The sequence below is a fragment of the Pseudorca crassidens genome, chromosome 11, assembly GCF_039906515.1.
Source record: "Pseudorca crassidens isolate mPseCra1 chromosome 11, mPseCra1.hap1, whole genome shotgun sequence".
Lineage (NCBI taxonomy): Eukaryota > Metazoa > Chordata > Mammalia > Artiodactyla > Delphinidae > Pseudorca > Pseudorca crassidens.
This window is the reverse complement of record NC_090306.1, coordinates 54707191-54732587: the sequence shown is the minus strand read 5'-3', so window position 1 is coordinate 54732587 and position 25397 is coordinate 54707191. Positions and strand designations below refer to the sequence as shown.

General features: G+C 45.8%; 1 protein-coding gene across 3 annotated transcripts in view; it reads right to left on the bottom strand.

Annotated features, from left to right (window-relative positions):
* The window catches only part of RASSF3 (Ras association domain family member 3), a 152101-nt gene that overhangs the window by 10111 nt on the left and 116593 nt on the right, over positions 1 to 25397 (bottom strand). For all 3 annotated transcript variants that reach the window (XM_067697226.1, XM_067697227.1, XM_067697228.1), the window contains one exon: positions 376 to 483. In XM_067697226.1, coding sequence (XP_067553327.1) covers positions 376 to 483 — 108 coding nt within the window. The remainder of the gene's footprint in view (positions 1 to 375; positions 484 to 25397) is intronic.

The window sequence follows — 25397 nt, the reverse complement described above, 5'->3', positions numbered from 1 at the left end:
TTTTCCTGACACTTCCAAATTTATTTACACAAGATAAAACTTATCTAAGGCCTTATTAGAATCTGAGTTACTGCCCATGTGTTAAAAACAGGCAAGGGATTACACTCAGTGTTAAAAATCCTTTGGGGATCATAACATGTTTTAATATAAAATCTTAGGAAGTGCTGATTGATTTTGAGATAAAGCTACTTCAAAATACAGCTTTCATTTGAAAGATGCAGAAATATCCCATTCTCCGGTCCTGTATACCTCGACCATTAAGGTTCTGCAAGTATGATTCAGAGATTTTAAAACATACAGACTGTAGTACCAACAACTTATAGTTGTCTTTCAACACGTGTCAACCTAAACAGTATTATTAGTATGGGTACTCACCAAGGTCATCTTCAACTTGTCTGTGACTGCTAAGTTGTATTTATGAACTTTCTCTTTGATTTCCTCTTTGCTGAGGTAATTGTGGGTTTCCTTATCTTTCTCCACATCCTAGAAGAAAAATAAGCCAAGTCACACATGAGCTATCACAGAAAAAAATGCAGATAAGCCAGGATTCTTTTCACATTCCATATAACAACAACTACGGAGCACTTTACCTTGACACACACACACACACACACACACACACACACACACACACACACACACAAATCCTATGAACTTTATGATCTTTATAGCTTTACAATCTTTATCAGCAAAAAGTATGGTAGTTAATAAGTGTTAAACTGGCACTAATCCCTGACCTGTCAAATTCTATACAACTACCAAGAAGGTCATTTAATCTTCCAAACAAATCCTCATGCCAAGATAGAAGTAACCAGACTTCCTGGACCCACCCACTCTCAACCCCTGCCCCTCCCAGTCTCACCCCACCCTTGCCTCCCCCCACACTCTGGAGGGGAAGATTTTAGTTAAATCCTTTCATCACTGTGAAACATTCACTAACTGTTTTTGTCTAAAGAGCTCAAACAATGCATGACATCATGCGATGGCTCATATGCAATCACTGATGGCCACACTCCAGAATCTGTTGGCCCCATGAAGCCCAGTATACCAGGCACCTGACTTATATTGCATTTATTTCTCCCAACAACTTAACCAAGTCGGCATTTTTACTGGATGAGATCAAGTTCTAAGAAGTAAATCAACCTACTAACAAAAACTTAACTGCTCTGCAGAAGGGCTGGAGCTTACCTGAAAAACCTGATTCCAAAGCCCACCAACCCTCAGTAACTCCACGTACTTCCATATGGGATCCCCATTTAATCCTCACTAATTAGCATCTCCTTGTTACAGACAGGGACACTGAGACTCACAGAGGTCAAGTGGCTTGCCGGGGACAACCCAACTGGTTAAGAGACCAAGCTCAATTTTAATCCAGGTCCTCTATGTTATTTCCACTAAATCTACACCATTCCCGTGTGGGTGTTTGAAAACGTAAAGGAAAGCCTGCATAATCAGATTCAAACCTGAGAAGCAACTCAAAAAAGATGAAGGGTCCTAACAATCTTCAGAACAGAGAGGAAGAACAATAAGATCGGATGATTTCTCCCCCAAAATAAAACCTTTAAAAAGATACCTCTCTTCCAGCCAGATAATCACCCCAACCTCACAGCTGGAGGTTATCCAAGCAGGTGTTTGCTCCCACCTACGCACTGTGAGCTACCGTGATAGATACACACGGAACGGCCACGACAGAAACTGCAGGAGAGCTTTAAGGGGTATAAAATCCATTCAGGTCTCAAGTTCCTGGATTGGAGACCCCGAGAGGGGTGTGCTGACTACAAGTCATCTCAGTAACTTTTCGATTCCAGACCTGTCCTAGTGTGGACCGAGGGGTCAGTGTTTGGGGGACGGCATGGTCACGGCCCAGCTTCAGGAGCAAGCCTCGAAGTCCCTGGGGAGCACCCTATCTACCAATGTAAAACCCCAATGCAGTCTTATTTTTGGTGTCAGTGGTTAGGGGGAGAAAAAGCCGTAGATTAAAATAACTTTTCAGAAGCTTCAATGACTATCTCCAACGTGTCTCTCACATTTCTCTGCTGGCCCTGCCCCTTCCAATCCACAATTAGGCAGCTACAGGCCATAGCTAAAGGAGAAAACGAGACAGTCTCTGTTTCAACATTCATTTTTCACTATGAACTGTCCAAAGACTCTTCAAAGCATATCCTAAAAAGTATATTGTAAGAGGGGGGATGGATATTAGGAATTTGGGATTAAGAGATACACACTACTATATATAAAATAGATAAACAACAAGGACCTACTGTATAGCACAGGGAACTATATTCAATATCTTCTAACAATTTATAATGGAAAAGAACCTGAAAAAGAATATATGTATCTGGGGACTTCCCTGGTGGTCCAGTGGTAAAGAATCCGCCTTCCAATGCAGGGGACGCGGGTTCGATCCCGGGTCGCGGAACTAAGATCCCACATGCCGTGGGGTAACTAAACCCACGCGCCTCAATGAGAGAGCCCGTGTGCTGCAACCCACAGAGCCCACGCATGCTGGAGCCTGTGCACCACAACCAGAGAAAACCCGCACACCACAACTAGAGAGAAGCCCACCCGCATGCCACAACTAGAGAGAAGCCCAAGCAGATCGCGCGCCGTAACGAAAAGATCCCACAAGCCTCAACAAAGATCCCGTGTGCCGCAACTAAGACCCGATACAGCCAAAAAAAAAAAGGAAAATAAATTAAAATATATAGATAGATAGATGTATCTATAGATATATAAAACTGAATCACTTTGCTGTACACCTGAAACATAGTAAGTCAACTACATTTCAATAAAAAAAAGAAAAGAATTATAAAACAAAAAAATTTTTAAAGACCAAAAAAAAGTATACAATAAGAGATTTTCCATTTCATGGGGGTGGGATGTGATGATGGCAGGGCAAAGGGTGCTGGGAAAGTGCCGCATTCCAGCCAGACCTGGGCCTAGTCCGGGTCTGTCACTGACTAATCCTGTGCCCTGGGCTACTAACCTGTCTGCATCTGCTCCCTTGTTTCCTATCAAATAAAGGGACTGGAGTAGACATCTCCAAGGTGCTTCCTGCTTGCAGAGATCTGCTTCCCCAGTGTGACCAATGGGACAAGATGGTTCCACTCAAGGAATTGAGGAAACTAAAGGCTCACCATTAAAAATATATAAAACAGCAAATTACATGAATATTATAGCACAGATACACCTAGGGGCTTACTACTTAAAGAAGAAGGAAGAAGTCTAAGAATGAAGAGACAGAGAAGGGGTGATGGGAGTGATTAAGAGCAAAGGGCAGGGTGGTCAAGTTATCTTGATCAGTTTTTTGTTTTTAAATGTCTGTTCAATTTACTTGCCTCTTTTTTTTTTTTCTTTTGGCCATGCCACGAGGCTTTCAGGATCTCAGTTCCCCAACCAGGGACTGAACCCGGGCCACAGCGGTGAAAGCGCCAAATCCTAAGCATGAGACCACCAGGGAACTGCCCCATTTTGGTGAGTTCTTTTTTTCTTTTTTTTGCGGTACGCGGGCCTCTCACTGCTGTGGCCTCTCCCGTTGCGGAGCACAGGCTCCGGACGCGCAGGCTCAGCGGCCATGGCTCACGGGCCCAGCCGCTCCACGGCATGTGGGATCTTCCCGGACCGGGACACGAACCCGCGTCCCCTGCATCGGCAGGCGGACTCTCAACCACTGCGCCACCAGGGAAGCCCTGGTGAGTTCTTAATCACAGGTTTTGCTGATGCTACTGGACTTAGCATCCACCCTGAGGCCTCCTCAAGTCAGCCTTCCCAGAAGCTTGAGCAAAGTCAAAGGAGCAAGCCAGTCTGGGAAGAGAAACTTGCTCTGGGTCATCCAAGTACAGATAACTGAGACATGCTTGTATAACCACTCTGCTACCTTCATCAGAGATTAAAAACCCAGGAAACTGTAGGAAGCAACGACAGAAAACAGGTGGACCCAAAGGTCCCTTCCAAAGCTAAAATCTCACTATTAAAAGTGAGATCAACTGGAAAGCAAATCCCACAGAAGCAGCTCAAACCTAAAAGGCTATGATCCTGTATTTTTTTCATCGAAGTATAATTGACTTAAAATATTATATTAGTTTCAGGTATACAACATAATGATTCAATATTCTTACACATTAGAAAACAATCACCACTGTATTTTTTTTTTGGTCTTGAGTCATAACAGGAAAAGAGTTGCTTGCATTATTTCTGATGAGACATTAGTTGTCTTCTTTTTTCAGTTGAGATATAATTGACATATAACATTGTATTTGTTTCAGGGGTACAGCGTAATTTTATATGTATATAAAAACGATCACCACAGTAAGTTAACACTCATCGCCATACATAATTTTTTTTTTCTTGTGATGAGAACTTCTAAGATCTACACTCTCTTCTGTGATCTTGTTTGTTTTTACCGCACCCCGCAACTTGTGGGATTTTAGTTCCCCGACCAGGGATCGAACCCGTGCCCCCTACAGTGGGAGGGCAGACTCCTAACCACTGGACCGCCAAGGAAGTCACTGTGATCTTGTATATTTAAGTCAACTGAGGGAGCAACTGTACACCAAGGCCACAGATCAAGGCCTATTCATTCAGCAAATATTTGCTGAGCAGAAGCTGTGTGCCAGGCCTTGCTCTGCGTGGGGATGTCAGACACCACCTCTGCCCTCATGGCACTTCCGGTCCAGCACAGGTGGAGTATGAGTGAGGAATGTCAAAGAAAAAAGGCTTCCAAGATAACTGAGTGAAGGAGTCTGGCAGCAGAGGGAAAGGCACAGGAGTCGCAAGCTCAGGCCCTGGAGCGGAGGACACTGGTTTCTTTTAGTGTCAGAACTGGAGAAAGTCTCCTGATCTGGAAAACGTCCGGATAGTTTGCCCCTTTAAAAGAGACCCGCCACCTCTTCCTCTCACACAGGGAAGAATCCTGCCTGTCCTCCAAACACAGTGCCTTTGGGAACACGGTTATCTTCGCGGGGCAGGACAGAACCCAGAAGGGAGGAAGTAGGTACAATGCGTACAGAAGTGAAATCAAGAAGCAGAGGGTTAAAAAAAAACCCGTGTGGTGGGCATGGAACAGAGACGGCAGAGCACAGACGTTCATCTTTAACTGTATGGCGAGGAGAGGAAATGGCATGGGCGCATGCGTCTGTGAACGCATCCATTATTGTTCTTGGCAGCCGAGGAGGGTATGATGCCACGCCTGAGAGTGTTTGGGAAGTTACAAGTCATCTTTTTTATAAGCCACTTTTCTTTTACATTCCCCAAACCCTCCGGTTTCTCAGAGGGAGAGTTCTTCCATGCAAAATTATAAACCCTAGACTCTTCTCTCATGTTTACATCTAGCAAGCAAGCCCTGTATGGCTGCTCTAGGGTTTGCCTCAGTTCCTGGGTGGGGTCACATCACTGTTTTTACACCGGTGACCTTTCATAAAGGACACGCCCTACCTCGCAGACACACAGGAATCCCAGGCAGTGTGGCCCGGCCCTAGGCTAGAGCAGATCGCGAATCAAGATTGTCCAAGACTATACAGACCCCTACAAACTTGGACAAAGGGTCTGGACACTGTGTATACCCTTCTTGCTAACTTTTCTGTAATTTTGAAATAATATCAAAATTAAAGTTTTTTCCTTCCAGTTTTATTGAGATATAATTGACAGACAGGACTATATAAAATGCAGCATAAAATAATTTAAGTTAAAAATGCAACAATAAAAATAAACCTAACAAATATAAAGCATCTGAGAGTAACTATGTGCGAGAGAAAGAGGGAGAGCGAGAAGGTGAATATGGCCCTACCTCTCCCTCTGTTTGAGCCTGGTGAAGGTATGTGGTCTACGGCTTAGGCATACTTAGGTCTGAATCACAGCTCTGCCACGTTCTGGCTGTGTGACCATAGGCAAGTTATTTAACCTCTCTGAGTCTCAGTTTTCTTATCTCTTTAGAATGTGAAAAGCAATATGGACTTTATAGAACTGTTATGAAAATAGAACTCATTTATTATCAACAACTATTTATTGCCTGCCTACTGGTGCCCATCTCTGTACCAAGCACATAAAGCCAGGAGAGACCACTGTGGTCCCTGCCTTTCTGCCTTTTCTTGGTTCACAGTCTAGTCAAGTTTGTCTTACTCTCTGCCCCCCGCCCCGGCATGTGTGGGGTTGTTTTGTTTGCATCATAGACCTCTTTAAAAAATAAAACTACTGACCCTTTTTTAAAAATGCAAATAGCACAGATTCCCTGACTGAGTGGAGGACAATATATGCACTGTGCCCGTGACAGGAGCATGACAGACAATACGAGTGTCATCACCTCCCCACTGGTGGGTCCTGCCGCTCTCATGGGGAGCAGTTCTGACTCCTGGCCAGGTTTGGGGTCCAGCCTGTGTCAGTGGAGAAGGGTAAACTTACCAAGTCAACAGGTGCCTTCTCTAAGTGAGGCTCCATTCCAAACTCATGAATTCCTACTTTTCATCTTCTCTCCAGTTGTAGAAACAGGCAGTCACCTACTCATGTCCCAAACAGACTGGGGTACCCGGTGCAATTACAGATAGAACAAATGCCAGCCTTTTATTGTGTATGGAATAAAACACCAAGCACCTTTCATCCTTAAGACCACACTTCCCTGGACCAGTCAGCCCTGCTGCAAATGGAATTCAGGGATAGCTCAAATGGAATGGAGTCTAGGTGATGACTCCTTCACATGTCTTTCTTCCAGGCTCTGTTCCAACAAAGACATCAAACCAAGTATCATGTACCTAAACAAAACAGAAAAATCTCCTCTGGGAGAGATCCTTCTACTGCAATCAGGGAGGGACCTACAAGCAAATCAAAGCAGGTTTGCACATAAGCACAGTATGCAGCAGTGATTTTCAGGAACTAGTGAGCAAGCCGTTTGGGGGGCTCAAAAGAAAATTTTAACAAGTCAGGTTAGATGCTCCTGAACTAGATTTTAAAGTGTGATTAGCAGGAAAACACTGTCCTGAGATGTCCTTTAGGTGAGCAAAGTGGAAAAACCCTGTGATGAATACAGGAAGGGCTGTCACACAGAGCTAAGCTTGCAAAGCCCCAAGAGGGTTTTTTAAGCTGGGAGCATGTCTTGCTCAACCCTGATGAATATGCCAAGAAAGGCCACGGGGGACAGCTTCGTCTGTCAGACACTCCTCACTTGTGGTACCACAAGCTCTAAGATGTTAAAGTAGGCAGAGGTGGACTTCCTTGGTGGTCCAGTGGTTAAGACTCCATGCTTCCACTACCGGGGGCGTAGGGTCGATCCCTGGTCCAGGAAGTTCCACATGCCACAAGATGCAGCCAAAATAAAAATCAGAAGCACATTAAAATGCGAAAACAGAACAAAACAACCAAAAACAACTTTAAAAAAAGTAGCCAGAGGTGATGAGGGGACGCAGAAAAGTTTTCCCACACAAGGGTCAGTATGGCTGATATACATCAGTGCCATCCACCAGCATTATCTGCTATGATGGAAACATTCTATATCTACCTTGTCCAAAAAGGAACAGTTACCAGCCACACATGGTATCTGAACATTTGAGATGAGGAACTGAGTTTTAAATTTTATTTCATTTTAAATAATTGAAGTGTACATAGCCCCACGCAGCTTGTGGGACTCCAGTGGACAGTGTGAAGCTGTACTGTAAGGTGCACAGGTGTAAATGAACAACTAGGGAGGAAAAGCCATAAGAAAGCAAAGTAAAAATAACATGTTACAGGAAAAAAAAAACTGTTCTAAGAGCAAGGAAGAGTCTATTCCTGAAGGAAGGAACCAGAACACTTGTTGCTGTTCTTGACCTTAAAAGAACAGCTTGCTGCTGCGTTCTCACCACACCAGGGTTGATCGCAGGACGAGTGCCACGTCTAGAGTCACGCTTATCTTGGTGTCTGGCCACGGCATGCTGATTCATCCTGGCCACTCTCAGGTTGTTCCCCCTGCCACACGGGAAGATTTTTTCTTTCTTTCTTTCTTTTTTTTAATGGCAGGATATAGAGCTAGGACTCTATTTCCATTTATATGAGGATTCGGGGACTCATCTTGCCCAAATTTAGCTTGTAGGCAACTCTTCTATGCAGCCATCTAAGATGTTCGCTGCTCCAATAGCAAAGAAAAAGGAAGGGAGGGACGATGTAACAGCCCCCTCACCCTCCCTGGCTCAAGATATGCATCACTGTTACCTTGGGGTAGGAAAAGTAAACGGAAAAATGGAGGGCAGCTAAAAGGGCAAGGGCAACGCACACAGCACTGTCAAACAGCAGGGTGCCCCATGGACCGCTAATCCTCCAACATGTCCTGTGGACACAAAGGGCTGCCCCCCTTCTCCTCCACTACCTCCCACTGCACTGATTCCCAATGCACTTTAGAATGCTAAAGGCTCTGAGAAGTCCTGCAGGTGAGAAACCCGCATAGGGTGCACACAGCAAGGAAACCTGAAGAGAACAGACCTTTAATAATGTTTTAAGTGTGACATGAATTAATTATGAGCAAACGGGTACATTATACAGGTACAGATATTTCTTTTCTCATCAATTATTCACTTAGTGAGTAGATTCTGTATTCATTAGAATATATTAGCATACCCAAACCACATCTGTTGAACCCAACAATTTTAAACAACCTCTTTGCCCGCAAGGCTACTTGTTAAACAATAACAAAGAGAATGTCAGAAGGGAGTCTAGATGGGTATTTTAGAGGACTTCTAAAAAAAAAAAATGGGCCGCAAAAACAACTGGGCAGCAGCCTTATAAGGACGCAATACTGTACTAGCCTTCTCTTACATGCACTTGTGAAAGAGAGAGATGGAAAGATCAAAGTCTGCCATCTATTGCCTTTAAATCCTCCCAGCCTTAGCCCTACCACTGCACTGCCCTACCACTCAGCCCACTTATCTCTCCTCCAAGAGTACCATGTGCTGCCCCCACTGGCCCCCCTCACCTTGTGACCCTCCCAAGGGTCACAAGGCCACCCCACCCAGGAAGCCATCCTAACCACAGCAGCCTCAGGAACCCCTGCGCTACCCCATCAATTCAGACTTAGCATCGCAGCACCTTTTACAGTTTGCTGTTTCCTGTGTTTACTCTTGCCTCCCAACAAGTCATGTTTTTAAACCTTTCACTCCCAGAACTGGAACGAGCTGGATGCTGGGAACCTAGGAGGGAGCTCTATCCCTTTTCACCTGATTCTGTCTGGTCCCAGAGCCCACAGCTACAAGACTGCATTTAAAACCCGTCCTCTTTTGTTTATCTTATCGATCTGCATCGTTTTGTTTGCTTCTCAAAACTGAATGCGTCTGCACGGGCACACAAAAGGCCTTTATGGTACCAGATACAAAGTCTGATACGCTTCTGCTATCCATCTGCACCATCAAAGAAGAGAGTCCTTCAAAGCATGCCCCTCGAATACCCCTGCACACCCAGGGCAGGAGAGCAGGCCGAGGCCCAGCATGTTAATAAGATTAATTGCAGTTGTGATACACATTAAAAGCGTTTCATCTGGGCCTTCCATGACCTCACTTTGTAAACCCCCCAGTTACCAGTCTGCCATACCCTATATGGTTGTACTTTTAAAACCGGGTCGCGTGCCAATCGTCAAACAGCCATTCATTTGTTTGGAGCCAGAAAACAAACTTGGAGGTGGACCAGTCTCCCCAGCGTGCCCCAGCTGGAGGTCCCAACCTCAAGGCATACCAGATTACACTCCGACTTAAAAATCCCAGTTTGACATGTTTTCAAAGGGAGTCAATTAAGATGCTATTCATTTCTGAAAGGTGATACATTTCACAACTGGCTTAAGTTTCTTTAAATTCTAGGCAACAAAGAAAGGAAAGATTATGAAAGGCCTCAGAGCCAAGCACATCCAAATCCCGCTCGATAATTAGAAAAAGAATGTGGCCTGAGGTGAGCCAGCACTCCTGCCCCTGCCCCCACCCCCCTCTGGCCCCCCTCTCTGAGATCTCGGTAAGAAGAGACTCAGGTTTCCAAAGGAAGGCATGGCCTCAAAAACTCAGTTTCCTTGATTAAGAGAGCATTGGATTATGGTCCCTTTCAGCAGTAAATTTTCTAAGATTCTGTACCATCTACACCACCACCCTAATCAAGTACTTACGAAGTCCACTGGGCAGTAGGAAGATTAGTGGGAAAAATACATATAAGAGATGGCTGAGAACCCAGAAGGGAAGGGAGACTGGCACTACAATGTCGAGCAGTGACATAACGCCCGCCCTAAATTTGAGATTAAGACCCGTGTTACTGCTCAAGGCTCTGCGGGTCACCCAGCAGCCGTCCATTTCCTTTGGCAGCAATTAGGAGCCACAGCTCCCTAATTCAGGTTACCCCGGGGACAAGAGGGGCTCTTTCAAAGGTCAGGGTGTGGAGGTCAGGTCTGGTGACCACCACATCCCTGGTGAAACCTTGGAACCTTGGCAATAAGGGGAGGTTCCAGAGAAAGGAAGTGAGCAGGCTCGTCTGGAAGGAAGCCAGACAGGAAGTATGAAGGAACACTGCAGCAGCCAGGGAGGAGGCGGGTGGAGCCCATCTGGGGGACGCAGCAGGCTCCAGCTCCACGACAGCAGGGATCCGAGACTGAAGCGCAGAGGCCTGCAGACCAACGGAGTCATCCCCCTGCCAGCTGCAACCGAATCTGAACAGAGGACGGAGAGCCTCAAGCAAGTAAGAAATGTCTGTAGACCAGCACTCCAAGAAAAACTATCAGGAGCAAGCTTGGTGTCTTCTTCCTTGCCAATTATAATACGGAGTCTAAGTTGCCACCACAGGACCTCCCTGGTGGTGCAGTGGTTAAGCATCCGCCTGCCAATGCAGAGGACACGGGTTCAAGCCCTGCTCCGGGAAGATCCCACATGCCGTGGAGCAACTGAGCCCTTGAGTCACAACTACTGAGCCTGCGCTCTAGAGCCCACGAGGCACAGCTCCTGGGCCCACGTGCCACAACTACCGAAGCCCACGTGTCTAGAGCCTGTGCTCCGCAATGAGAAGCCACAGCAATGAGAAGCCCGTGCACCGAACGAAGAGTAGCCCCCGCTCACCCCGGTGCAGCGACAAAGACCCAACGCAGCCAAAAATAAATTTTTTTTTAAAGTTGCCACCACAGAATAAAAGGAGACTTAAAAGCAACTTAGATTCTCCATTTTCAGGTGACAGAGTTTAAAAACGTAGATGACAACAACTTGTTCAGGTTGACAACGTCCAGGGAGACAATCACATCCAGCTCCTCTAAGGCCTGGATTTGTAAATCTTCAATTCTTACTCAGTGCAGCCCTACTAATGCACTAGTCCAAACACACCTGTACAGCTCGCTCTCGTACCAACTGAGGTGCCGAGATAGCACCACAGGAGTAGGGAGAGAATCGGCAGTCCTTCCAAGCCACGTGTCCAGACCATGAACATTTTATTTTAATAGGCAACGGTGAAAGTCTGAAGGGGCCCATGAGGAGTTAAGCTGTTTTATATCACTCTTGCTCCCATTAATTCAATCCACAGCCTCGTCCTGAATTCTCCTCCCCACCGCACTCCACACTGCACTCCAGATGGCTCTTCTGATTAGGTCTGTTCATAGCCCTTAAAAGGCATGGCTGAAGTACCAAGTGTACGAGGACTCATTCTTCGGTACCCATGTATTCTTCACAGGCAATACATGATGCGCTCCACTCTCAGAAGGACCATGATCTGTGCAGAAAATGGGCACACGGAGAACATTTACAGATTCAGCTCTACCTCAGCTGTCCCGGGTGTGGGTTTTATCTGAGGAATCACCTTCCTCCTTCCTACCAAGGAGGTGACAGGACTCTGGAGTAATTAAAAGATAAGTCAGAGCAATTCATACAGAAATCAGGGGGATCAGTGCCCTGAAGAGCCTCACACAAGTAACTGCTAAAGATACTCTTTTCTACAGAAATCCCTTCTTGCCCTCCTTTTTCGCTGTGGATGGGGTGAGAAACACGGAAGACTTCAGGAGAAGACTTTCGGCGGAGTCTTCCGTCAGAGTCAGAGTCTTGGGGTGAGTCAGGTGACACCCACAGACAGGCCAGAAGAGAGACTAGGGAGGCAGACCCCCGCCCCCCACCAGGTGACCACCCAAGGGGCCTGGCACCCCTGGGCCACGCCTCCCACCTCACTGACCCCAGCCAGGGGGCTCAATCCCGGCCCAGTCGGTGCTGAAACAAACACTTTGAGAACTTCACACTCTTCTCAATACACCTCCCCCATTCTGCTTCCCTTTCCTTTCTGCTCTTCTTCCAAAACTGGACGGGCAGAATTAGCCAAGCCAAATCCCTGGAAGGGGCTGAGCAGCAGGGGGATGGAAGCAGCTGCATCCCCCAGGTCCAGATACCGCGCCACACCCTTCACACCTGACTCACAATTCTTAAAATAACTTGTGATGGGGAATCACTCTTATCCCTAGTTTGCAAATAGGAAAATGGAGGTTTAGAAGAATTCATGGGCCCACGAACACGCAGTTAGTGCAGGGGCTGAGGTTCACAGCAGGTCTGTCTGATGCAAAGCCAACTCAGTCAAGAAAGGAGAAAGAGGAGAGAAGGACCCGTGGACAAAGGCAGTGAAAGTGCGTGGGGAGACCCTCAGTTTTGGGCATCACTGCTTCCGGAGGCTCAGGCGTTTGATACACAGTATTCATCCTGAGTTTCAGAGGCTGAGGTACTAACACAACCAGCAATTTACTAGGGAATTGGTAAACTGGCCAGGTCCACAGAGAATCAGTTTAAAAATCACAAACTATATGCCCAACGTTAAGGAAATGGTTAAATACTTTCATACACCTTAAGAGGGACCATACAGGAGCTGTTAACATGAAGCCTACAGAGAGATTTTAACGGGGGAAAAAAAAAAAACCAGAGGAGAAACTGCACATCCAGTATTACAAACTGTGCCTCAAGACTAGAAGGAAATATTCCAAAATGTTAAGAGGGTTTATGCCTGATTGGTAAGATTTGAGGCTTTTTTTTTTTCTTTCTGTAAAAACTTTTACAAAATTTTCAAAAACTTCTCTGGTCTGTATGACTGTTAACCGGGGAGGGAGTGGGGAGTAAAATCTAGTGGGGTGGGAGAAAAAGACTTTCATGTATTAAAAAAAAATTAAATTAAAAAACAGCCTTGGAAACAAAAGTAAACAAAAGCAGTGCAAACACTCTGCCAGAGTGACTGAACACACTTTGATGTGCCGACTGCCCCTAACGGTACAGCCACCCTCAGGGAAACAACTCTGACATTGAGAACAGAGGCACCGAAGTGACAAAGCTAACATGGGCAGCCAAACGCACTTACAGAGGTCAACATATGGAAGTTGCTGGAGAGAGCAAACTGGAGATCTCCCAGGTGACAATAAGCGACTGCGGTCTGGAAAATAAAGGTTTCCCTAGCTATTTAAAAAAAAAAAAAAAAAAAAAGACTGCTATTGCTATTGCAGACTGACAAAAGGAAAAGTAGCTTTTTAAACATTACCCTATTAATGGACTAATTTATAAATAAAAGCTGTACTCTAGTTACCCTGGAAATTGAATTGTCATTAATTGGCAGTGGGGGGGAGGGGTGATTTACAAGCAATTTAGATTTTCTTTGTTGTGCAGGAATGTTTCTGTCACTTGCACAAGGGGAGGGCTCACACATCCTCCAGCTCCGTTTTCCTCCAGGCGTGCACAGGAAGCCCAAGGCCTGGAGGAAGCGCCCTCCCACCCCGCCTTTCCTCAGTACTAGGCGTCCTCGGCAGCCCGGCTGCCCTGCCCCCCCTCCTCCCCCTGGCACCTGAAGCCGGTTTTGGGGTGCTGCTCAGCTGAGAGGTGTGGGCTATAAAGTGAAAGGCAGACCTGAACTGGAAGAAAGAAGAGAAACTGAAGTTAACTTAATGAATATACTGGCATGAGGGGTCTGAAACAAACATGTGGATCAAAGTTGTGCGTACTTCACTCAACTGAATATCTGGACAGGAAGCAAACAGCAGACACTGCAAGTGGAGGGTCAATGCACAGGATTCAACACAGGATATGCGCCCGCTTGGAGCTGCATCCTTGTCCCCAGGTGGGGCATCGCCTGAAACAACAGTGTCCCGGAGGGCATGGGTAATTGGTTCATCCAGTACATCTAAGGAAACTCAAAGACAGGGATGACATCCCATCACAGCGTACAAATTCTGGGCCGGATCCCTTGCACAAAGGCTGTTTCACCTTTCCACCCCTTCACTTAGGCCACTAATGTGCACACACCACCCCTCCACCCCACACTTTTTCATAGACTCCTCTAACACATGACAAAACAAGGCTTCTCAAACAGCTACTTAAAGAATGTCCTAGAAATGAGAATATTTAGATTTGAAAGGCATTAGCTCCCCAAGGTTAAACAGGCCGCTTTCAACTCCTGACTATAAAATCAATTCTGATGTGATGCAAGTTTTTCGAGGGTGCGTGTGCCATGTGAATTTCTTTCAATTTAGGACTTTTCTTCCTTAGAAGCATTTTTTTTCCTTCCAAAACATGAAAATTAAAAGTCAACTTCCAAGTCCCACTCTGCTGAGAACCATTCCCCAATCACCAAGTTATCTGAGGCTCCAAGCCAGATTTTTTTAAAAAAGAACTGGTGGGTTGGTAACTGCCCCAGGCTGGCAGGGTGACATGTGCGATGCTTATTTAAGGAAATGGAGCATTGGCCCAGGTTTTTATATAAGTTTACTTATTTTTAATTTATTGGCGGCCTTGGGTCTTCGTTGCTGCACGCCGGCTGTCTCTAGTTGCGGCGAGCAGGGGCTACTCTTCATTGTAGTGCACATGCTTCTCATTGCGGTGGCTTCTCTCGTTGCGGAGCACAGGCTCTAGAGCGCAGGCTCAGTAGTTGTGGTGCATGGGTTTAGTTGCTCCGTGGCATGTGGGATCTTCCCAGACCAGGGCTCGAACCCGTGTCCCCTGCATTGGCAGGCGGATTCTTAACCACTGCACCACCAGGGAAGTCCCTGGTCCAGGTTATTAAACACAGGTTAGAGCTAATGTAACCCTCAAGAACCCTTGAGGTAGAAAGTTAACCCCACTGTATGGATGCATAACCCCAGGCAAAGGTCACAGAGGTAGCACGTGAACATGAGGCCTGGACAACTCCAAAACCATGTCCTTTCTACGCATACCAGATGGCCTGGAGAGGCCAGGAGAAAAATCTGTTGCCAACTAGCCGGGTGACCTTAGGAAAGTACATAACCTCTCCAGGTGTCATTTTCTTACCTCTTAAAAGGAAAAGAAGGCTTCCTCTCTCCACCCCGTCAGTCTCCGTGCCCACAAGGAAAGAGAATGGGAGCAGTGACTCTGGAAGGAGAGAAAGTGGGCATGCATGCATAGCTGGCCCTGCCCTCTGTCCTCAGTGGGGGCCAGCATCCTGCTCTGACCCTGTAGGGGGGCCATCCCCAGCACAGCACAGGAGGTCAGCCTCGGGATGGCCCCTTGCCAACAGGGATAAGCTGCGTTCTCCACATCGGCTTTATCTGTTACCAGCAGTACAGGTAAATTTTTTGGTCTCTATCCTTATTCCAGTCTTCTCAACTGATTCAGAACTCAGGCAGGGAAATGGGATGTAGTCTGGTCCTGTAAAATGGGAACATGTCTAAGACAGAAATTCTATTGGTCTAGAGTAGAAGCTACAGCCCCCTTCTCTCAAGGAACTACTGATCGAAAGAACACACACGCACACACACACACGCACACCCCCCAACTGAAAAGCATTTCCCGACACTAACAAATGGAATGTTTACTAGGTACACATAATTTCACAAAAATAAATGTCATTTCCCAATCAAAGCAGGTAAACCATATTTTTGAAAGCACAGACATTGTTTTAAAAAGCAAAACACAGGACTTCCCTGGTGGTCTAGTAGTTAAGACTCCGCGCTCCCAATGCAGGGGGGGGGGGGCCAGAGTTCGAGCCCTGGTCAGGGAACTAGATCCCACGTGCTGCAACTAAGAGCCCGCATGCCGCAACTAAAAGAGCCCTCATTGTTGCAACAAAGATCCCAGGTGCCGCAAGTAAGACCCGGCACAGCCAAATAAATAAATAAATAAAAACACTGGAAAGCAAAACACAACTTAGAAATGCACAAAGCCATCTAGGGCTCAGGCAGAGGAGGATGGGCCCTAGAGCTGGAGGAGGGTGGGTGTGAGACCCCGACTTCCACCCTCCTCCAGCTCTCCTCCAGGCAAGGGGCTTCTCCCACCACATTCTGACCTTGTCAACACTTCTGAGCCACTCCCATTTCAACTAGTTGCTCTCCCACTTTCTTTTCTATCCCTACTTCCTTCTTAATTTTCATGTGAAAAGATAAGTCTCTTGCTCAACCTCACCACCAAGTAGCATTTTCCTTTCTATCTGCTGAGTCAACGGACCAATTTTAGCATTCAACAAATATCTGTTAAGCACATAAATATTTAGCCAACAGCTGTGTGAGGCACGGAGACAGGACAGTAAGCAGAGCACAGCATCTGCCCTTCAGGGCAGGGTGGGACATGAAACGTGGTTCTAGTGGAGGATAAAGTGACAGACGGTCCAGAAGAGAGTGCAGGAGAGAAAAATCTGGGGAAGGCTCCCTGGAGGAGGTGAGATCTAAGCTGGAACCTGCCTCAGATATTTGCAAATTCTTCTGCAAAAGATAAAGTCATTCCCAGTTTGCTTCCCCATCAAACATGCTATCCAGAGCTCTAAAACCAGAGGGGAGGGGCTGCAGGCTCCTGATGGAAGGCTTCTGAACACCAGAGCGCCTAGCTCGAATCAGCTAATTTTAGACAAAGAGAAAATACTTCAGCACGCTGCTAAAGGGTATGTTTAGAGCTTGCTTCAGTTAACCACTCTGACTTACCGGTAGTTAGGAAGAAAAAGAGAAAGAAAGACAAGGGGAAGGGAGGGAGGGAGGAAGATTTCCAATTTGTAACAAATAAAAAATGGTTTTCCCTCTTTGTGTCCCATTTCTTTCATCCTAAAACAGAAAATAAACAATCAGCAGTAGGCAATCTGTAACTAATTCCATTCTATACCTAAATACCACAAGTATTTACTTAGTACTTGGGGAAGAAAGTTGACTACAGCCTGAACTTCTCACTGCATGTCTTGAGAAAACACTGAACAATGTAAAACACACATGAGCAACAGGCAATAAATGTGGACAAAATGCTGTTTTCCTTCCCTTCCCAATACCACCCAAGGAGGGGCTTAATCACGTTTAATAACCTGAGAGCAACTGCAGGTCTACCCTATGCTCTTAAAACCTAAAAACTAGCCCAGCCTAAGACCAAACCAAATTCCAAAGTTAACGATGGGAAGTTCCAGAAAGCTCAGCTTTCACGATGCACAATGGCACCTGCGTATTTTCTGCAAAAATACATCAGTCTCGGGGATTTCAGCTGCATCACCCAGTACCTTGCGGCTCCTTCTTCAGATCTGTTACTAACTCAGCCTCATTTCCCTAAAAACGCCCCCTAGAACTAGACAGATTCCCCTTCATCCTTGGATTCCTGTGAGTCTGCAAGGAAGAAGCAACCCACTTTTACATGGTCACTGCTATTATGTCAATACTAGTTGAGCATTTTCCCCATTCCTTTAACAGAGATTAATGAGTGCCCGACACTGTGCAAGGTGCTTGGGGAAGACTCAAAGACCGGACCCTGGAGGAGCTCAGTGTAGGGGAAGAGGTGGCAGTGCTGGCCAGTTTCTCTGTAATGAACTCCCACTCAGCAACAGTTACTGTGCATGTCACCATGTGTCAGGCGCTCGGGCCCGTGCAGTGACTGCCCTCAGTGGGTTTAATGCCACCGCTGTGTAGGGGGTGAGCTTTATTTATGTTTTGCAGAATCATTTCTAAATTGCAGACATGATGACGTTCTACCCCTTCATACTTAAGCATGAATATCTTAAGAATAAGGTCATTCTCCTGCATAATCAAAACACCCTTATTATCATACCTAAGAAAATCAATAATTTCGTTTCATCATCCAATATCAATTCCATATTCAGAGTTCCCTATTTGTCCCACAAATATCTTTTATAGCTGTTTTTGATCCAGTCAAGGTTCTTACCTTGGTTTGTTATGTCCCTTTGGACTTATTTTCATAATGCTGTTGCGGTGAGGTTCCTCCCCCACCCCCTCGCCGCAACTAGAGAAAGCCCGCGTGCAGCAACGAAGACCCAACACAGCCAAAAATAATTTCTCTGCGTATTCACTAAAATGTTGGCATTCAAAGAGAGAAATGAGCACAAGTATAAGTGTGGGGAGCAATGCCACGTTCTAGAACTTTAAAGTTTTCATTTGCAGGTAACTGGAGCATTGGGTATATCAAAAGTTCTAAATTGCTAAGTTTAAGGACAGGCAACCGCTGATTCACCACAAATTCCCAACGGCCTGGAGAGCCTCAGCAATCCTGGAGGAAGAGAGCAAGTGAGAGAAATCATGCACATCTCAGCTTGGTCACCAGACACTCTGGGCAGGCCTATCTGTTGTTTTCCAACCGATTTCCTTTCCTGCAAAACAGAGATTATAGGCTGGACTCTCATTCCAGTGAGAACTGACAGTAATCAGCAGTAATCCAGTTATTTCCCAGGGGAACAGATCCATGTAGGAGAAAGCAAAGCTAGAAACTTCCTGGGAATTTTCAGGAAGACTATGCAAATATACCAGACCTTTAGGATTCCATTCAATCAGCATTCACAGGGCCCAGTACTGTATGCATGAAACAAACAGTGGCCCCACGTTGTAGCCACAGGAGGACTGGGCTTCTGCCCTGCAAAAGGCTGACTGCTTCAAAATGCTATCTTGTATAAGCAACCTCCAACGACTTTTCTGCTCAGATGTTATCTTGATCAATAAAGATCGATCTTTTAACATAATATTTTTCCTTCCTTACTTTCTAAATCTCTTAATCTCACGAAGCAGCCTCAGTTTCTTGTCTGCAAAATGAACATGATATAAATACCTGCCCTCAGGTGGTCTTTGTTCAGAGTAACCAAGATAACACACACAAAGCACCTTATAATGATGGCTGGCTACCATCATTACTATTACTATTATTATTAAAGTTGGTGTTTAATAGTAACATTAAGTGAAAAGCTAACATTAAAAATTAACGTCTGTCAATTGGGCGGTCTGACTGAGGGCTCTCAAAATCAATATTAAGAATGAACAAACTAGTTCTGACAGAAGTCAGATAAATCAGGTTAAATTTTAGCATCTACCTTGTGCCAAACATTCACACGTATATCAATCCCTTTAATCATCACAACAACCCTGTGAGATAATAATAATCATTACACATGTGAGGGACTTCCCTGGTGGCGCAGTGGTTAAGAATCCATCTGCCAATGCAGGCGACATGGGTTCAAGCCCTAGTCCAGGAAGATCCCACATGCCACGGAGCAACTAAGCCCATGCGCCACAACTACTGAGCCTGCGCTCTAGAGCCCGCAAGCCGCAACTACAGAGCCAGTGTGCCACAACTACCGAAGCCCGCGTGCCTAGAGCTTGTGCTCCGCAACAAGAGAAGCCACCACAATGAGAAGCCCGTGCACCGCAACGAAGAGTAGCCCCACTCGCCGCAAGTAGAGAAAGCCCGCACGCAGCAACGAAGACCCAACTCAGCCAAAAATTAATTAATTTTTTTAAAAAAAGATCGAGAAATCATTACTCATGCGAGAAAACTGAGATAGAGATTAATCTGCCCAAATTTTATACAACTGGCTGAGACGGGAGCTGACATTCTAACCCAGATCCATGCAAATTCTGAAACTTGCCACAATACTTCACTGCTTTTCTGATTTTAGAAGATGATTTAGCAGTAGCCTTCAATAAAGTTTCCAGTATAACTTTTAAAACCAGAAATCCATATTCCTTAAACTAAAAAACAACATTGAGAAGTAATGAGAAATTGCAGGTATAAACCACACAGAATAAGCTTGCACTCCTGAATGGAATTCTGTATTTTCTAAAACCCACATTTAGCCACTAGACAAGAGATGGCCAAAGTTTAAGAAAGCACTGTATCTTTTTTTTTCACCAGTCAGCATACACCACATCTTTACTAGATTGTTATCCTCTTCTCTTTATCCATGTACATATTTAGAAAACTGATTGTTCTTTGAAAAGTTTCTTCCTTCTACCTATTGATTCAGTAGATAATCACACAAGGCGGCCTTTGTCGCAAATATTAACTGTGGTTCCTGCTTTAAAAACCTATTTCTCCAAAATGGCCCCAGGGGATGAAAGGGGGAAGGAGGAGAGAAGACTGGGGTGTTTGAAAAGAGAAGTATCAGTGTGGGAAAGATGGAGGGGGGGGCGGTCAACATTACATCTCTGCTCCAAATTTGGTACTTACGTAATTTCTTCTTCTAGCACTGGGCACTTTTTTCCCAAGAAAGTGGCCCCTCCGGTTTCTATTTAAAGCTTTCAGTTTTATAACAGAAGACACAACACACTGTTAACATATAACAGCTAAAATTTATTGAACACTTGACAGTATTCTAAGCACTCTCCGTGGATATCCAAAGACCACACACACACACACGCACGCACGCACGCACGCACGCACCTCTCAAACCTTAAACCTTGCTGTGGAGCCCTCATTCCCAGCCAAGCAAGATCCAGAACCCACCTTCTCCCAGAAACACCACGCCAGGGACAGCAAGGAATTTCTACTTCTACAGAGGGGTGAGTGCTGGCCTCCAGCTAGAGCCGAAAGACCCCATTACACACGGAAACAGCACGCAGCTACATTACAGCTTAAATAATTCAGTGCGCCTTCTCCCCCCGCCACCCCACCCCCACACACACCCCCGTATCTCACCTTCCATGCTTCACTCGGTTCTCTTCAGCACTTACCACTACCTAAAATATCATATATTTAGTCATCTTATTTATTACTGCCTCACCCACAAGAATCTGCACTCCCTGAAGACAGAGATTTTTCTGTTTGGGGATCCAGTCCCGAGGGCAAGTCCTGGTACACAGGTGGTGCTCAGTGAACATTTCTGAACAAAAGAAACAAGGTTTTGGTGGGCATAACATCCATGGAAAGGATTCTTTCTGAGAACCTGCTACATAGCAGATAAGTCAGATAATTTTATCTAAAAAAATGTTATCACCACCGTGGACAAAGAATGTGGCCAGCAAGCCCTCAGCCACTGCGGCACCCCCAGTGGTGCACCCTGAGGGGACTCAGGATGGGAAAGCACAGGATACAGGCTCTGGATAGCTGAGGTGCACATCAACGTAATTATGTCAGTGAGCCAGACTCTTGCACCTTCCCATATATAGAAAAGCACTAAATGCATTAACTTGAGAGGTCTGGTTTTCTTTAATTAACAGTAATCTTTTGGGGACTTCCCTGGTGGCACAGTGGTTAAGAATCTACCTGCCAATGCAGGGGACATGTGTTCGAGCCCTGGTCCGGAAAGATCCCACGGAGCCAGAGCCACAGGGCAACTAAGCCCGTGCGTCACAACTACTGAGCCTGTGCTCTAGAACCCATGTGCCACAACTACTGAGCCTGTGTGCCACAACTACTGAGCCCGTGTGCCACAACTACTGAGCCCATGTGCCACAACTACTGAGGCCCGCACACCTAGAGCCCGTGCTCCACAACAAGAAAAGCTACTGCAATGAGAAGCCCGCGCATGCGAGGAAAAGTAGCCCCTGCTTGCCTCAACTAGAGAAAGCCCTCGCAGACAAAAATAAATAAATTTATTAAAAAAAAAAAAAAAAAACACAGTAATCTTTTGATGTTCCAACTACCTGGGGCTTTTTGTTTCTTTTGCAAATATCCTGGCTCCTCCCTTAGCTCTTCATACCTATCTAAGAGGCTGCCTCCCAGGCTTAAGTCCTCAGTAGGTCCACCAAACAAAACATAATTCTCAGCTTTTTTTTTAAAATTTTTTTTAAATTCTCAGCTTTTAGGGTGTGCATTAGTTTCAGTCGACACCACTTACACATGAGCATTCTGAGTTGAACTTGTCGCTGCTACAGTTCAACTGAGTAGTGGGGCCAGAATCCGGACGCAGGGCCTCCTGCACAAGGGCTCTTTCCCTTTGCAAGATGCATTCTTGATCGTCAAGCCTCAAACTCAGACACAAGCCCTCGTGACACACGTTCGCAAGTGAGGAACCGCCAAGGGACGTTCCACTAACCAGACTACAGATTTCAGCGTTTAACAAACTGCAAGACAGGACGCTGATGGGGCGAGAAAGCCGGGTGACTGCCTTCCAAGTCCTCCAAACTCAAGAGGCCGGAGAGCCATGTCCTTGACAAGCCCCTCCACAAAGGAGATTTCCAAACCAGAAAGAACTGCTGGGATGAGAGAGGCAAGTCAGCAGAAACAAAGTTTGCTCAAAACAAAACCAACAGCTTCCCTGAAAGGAAGAGATTTTCCAAAAACGTATCCATTTTGTCTAATTTCCAAGTTTTCTGAGTTGGGTATATATTATTTTAGTCATTGGGGAAAGTCTATTTTAAAAAGAAACTCCCTTTTTTTTGTTGTTGTTGTTGTTTGTTTGTTTTTTTGCAGTACGCGGCATCTCACTGTTGTGGCCTCTCCCGTTGCGGAGCACAGGCTCCGGACGCGCAGGCTCAGCGGCCATGGCTCACGGGCCCAGCCGCTCCGTGGCATGTGGGATCTTCCCGGACCGGGGCACAAACCCATGTCCCCTGCATTGGCAGGTGGACTCTCAACCACTGTGCCACCAGGGAAGCCCTCCCTTGCTTTTATGAGGAAAAACAAATGATAGTGTCACCCCCTATTTTTTAAATATATATATTTGTGACCTACTCCTTAAAGGTCAAGAAATTTGAGTATAATGACAAAGTAGTAGCCTTTGTCCCTCATAGCTAACAGCACCAAGCCAGGTTCAGGCAGCAGTTTTCTCAAGACACGGGCCAAAGCCAAGTCCTCAGTATTCACAGCTTTAAACACAATGAGATAGCTCGTTACTCGCTTCCTTTAAAATGCCTGTTACAATGACTTCTAAATGTAACTGGTTAAGGAAAAAGGAATTGTGAGCAAGTGGAAAGAAAGAAGTATCACTAGTGCGGTTATTTTCTAGTTTTCCTTTTCTGGAAAAAAACAGAGGACTTGTTTCCAGCAACATTAGAATAATAATTCTTACCGTTTGAATTTTCTAAACATCCTTTCAAATTTTACTATATTCTGAATTGCTGCAAACCACCACACACACAGAGTAGAAAGGTGACAGGAAAATAAACTGTTATTTACTTGTATTGTGAAATTCATAAACAAATCTCAAATCAGAATAAAGTACTCCACAAAAACAGGTCCCTCCCTTGGGACTTCCCAGGTGGTGTAGTGGTTAAGAATCCGCCTGCCAACGCAGGGGACATGGGTTCGAGCCCTGGTCTGGGAAGATCCCACATGCCGCAGAGCAACTAGGCCCGTGCGCCACAACTACTGAGCCTACGCTCTGGAGCCTACGAGCCACAACTACTGAGCCCCCGCGCCTAGAGCCTGTGCTCTGCAAGAAGAGAAGCCACCACAATGAGAAGCCCGCGCACCGCAACGAAGAGTAGCCCCCGCTCGCCACAACTAGAGAAAGCCCTCGTGCAGCAACGAAGGCCCAACGCAGCCAAAAATAAATAAATAAATTTATTTAAGAAAAAAATTTAACTGTGTCTTTCTTCTGTTACCTCAGGAAAGAGTAGCCATCAGATGGATTACCTCACCATCATCCTGGTGGTTCCTCCAGCACCATGAGGAATTCTTTCTTCCGTGAAGAATTTTTAAGCTAGCAACAAGTCTTACTCTTCTAGAGACACTGTGTCTTTTCAAAGAGTACCTCTGCAACTATCAAATTTCAACCACAAGCTGATTTTACCACTTTAAATTAGGCTTCCAGCCATCTTACAGTCAGCCCCACCCCACCCCCATCCCGTACTACCTAAATAGTGCCACCCACACTTCCTACCACAGATGAGCACAAGGCAATGCCACATTTAAAAAAAAACAAAGCAAATGCACCTCTCCCAACCTCCTTCTGCATTATAAATGCCTTGTGGGCACACTTTTGTCCTTCTCCAGTGCCCAGCCCAGCTTCTGGAACACAGGGGATGCTGCATGAGGGGCTGGTGAAAGGATCAGAAAAAAAGTGGACCTTGGTTCTCTCTCTCTCTCTCTCTCTCTCTCTCTCTCTCTCTCACACACACACACACACACACACACACACACACACACACACACACACACACGACAGCAGCAGAGGCAAGGCCACCAAAAAAGGTGTCCAGTCTAGTAGAGAATCCAAATACCCTGTCTCTTCCTTTTTCCCTCTCACTTTATTATTTTTTTATTGTGGTTAAATAAACCTAACACTGAACTTATAACATTCCAACCTTTTTTTTTTGGCTGTGCGGCACGTGGGATCTTAGTTCCCCCGCTGGGGATGGAACCCACGTCCCCTGCATTGGAAGTGCAGAGTCTTAACCACTGGACCACCAGGGAAGTCCCCATTCTAACTAACCATTTTAAGTGGTCAGTGGCATTAAGCACATTCACACCGTTGGGTAACCATCACCACCATCCATCTCCAGAATTTCTTCATCTTCCCAAACTGAAACTCTACCCATTAAACACTAACTCACCATGCTCCCCTCGCCCCAGGCCCTGGCAACCACTGTTCCACATTATGTCTCTATGAATCCGACGACTCTAAGGTGCCTCACCGAGGTGGAAACACACTTATGGGACCAGCATATTTCACTTAGCATCACGTCTTAAGGTTCCTCCATGTTGTTGCACGTGCCACAATTTTACTCTTACTTTGCACTACTACTTTGTTGACGGCCTAGCACTGTCCATAAATTAAGGGACCAGTTTCAGGAAACCCCAGATCTCCCAGCAGGCAGCCAGGCCTATTTCTCTGGTCAGTTTTTGCCCGAGTGTGCCTTCAGCCTGATTTTTCTTATCTCTTGGGCTTACAGCCTCAAGGCTTGTGTAAACAACTTTCACTGCACAGATCTGGGGCCACTCGCTCAGCATTTCCCCACCACCAGAAGAGAAGAGTGTTTGGTCTTTTTTATCTTTCGTCTCAACTACTTTGGGAGACCTGGAGAATGGAAAAAGGAAAGCAGGAAGTCACAGGCGATACTGGAATCTTCTCTGCACTGTGAACTCATTAACAGGATCTTTTCTTAAGCACCCTTATTGAGATATAACCCACATACCATAAAATCCACCCATCTGAAGCGTACACGTCAATGGTGTTAGTATATTCACAAGGCTGTACAATCATCACCACAATCCAAGTTTACAGTTCTACCAACCCGAAAAGAAACCCTATACCCCTTAGTAGTTGGCACCTCCCTCCTTCCCACTAATACGATCTTAAACTTTGTCTCTAGCTGATAGTCTTATATT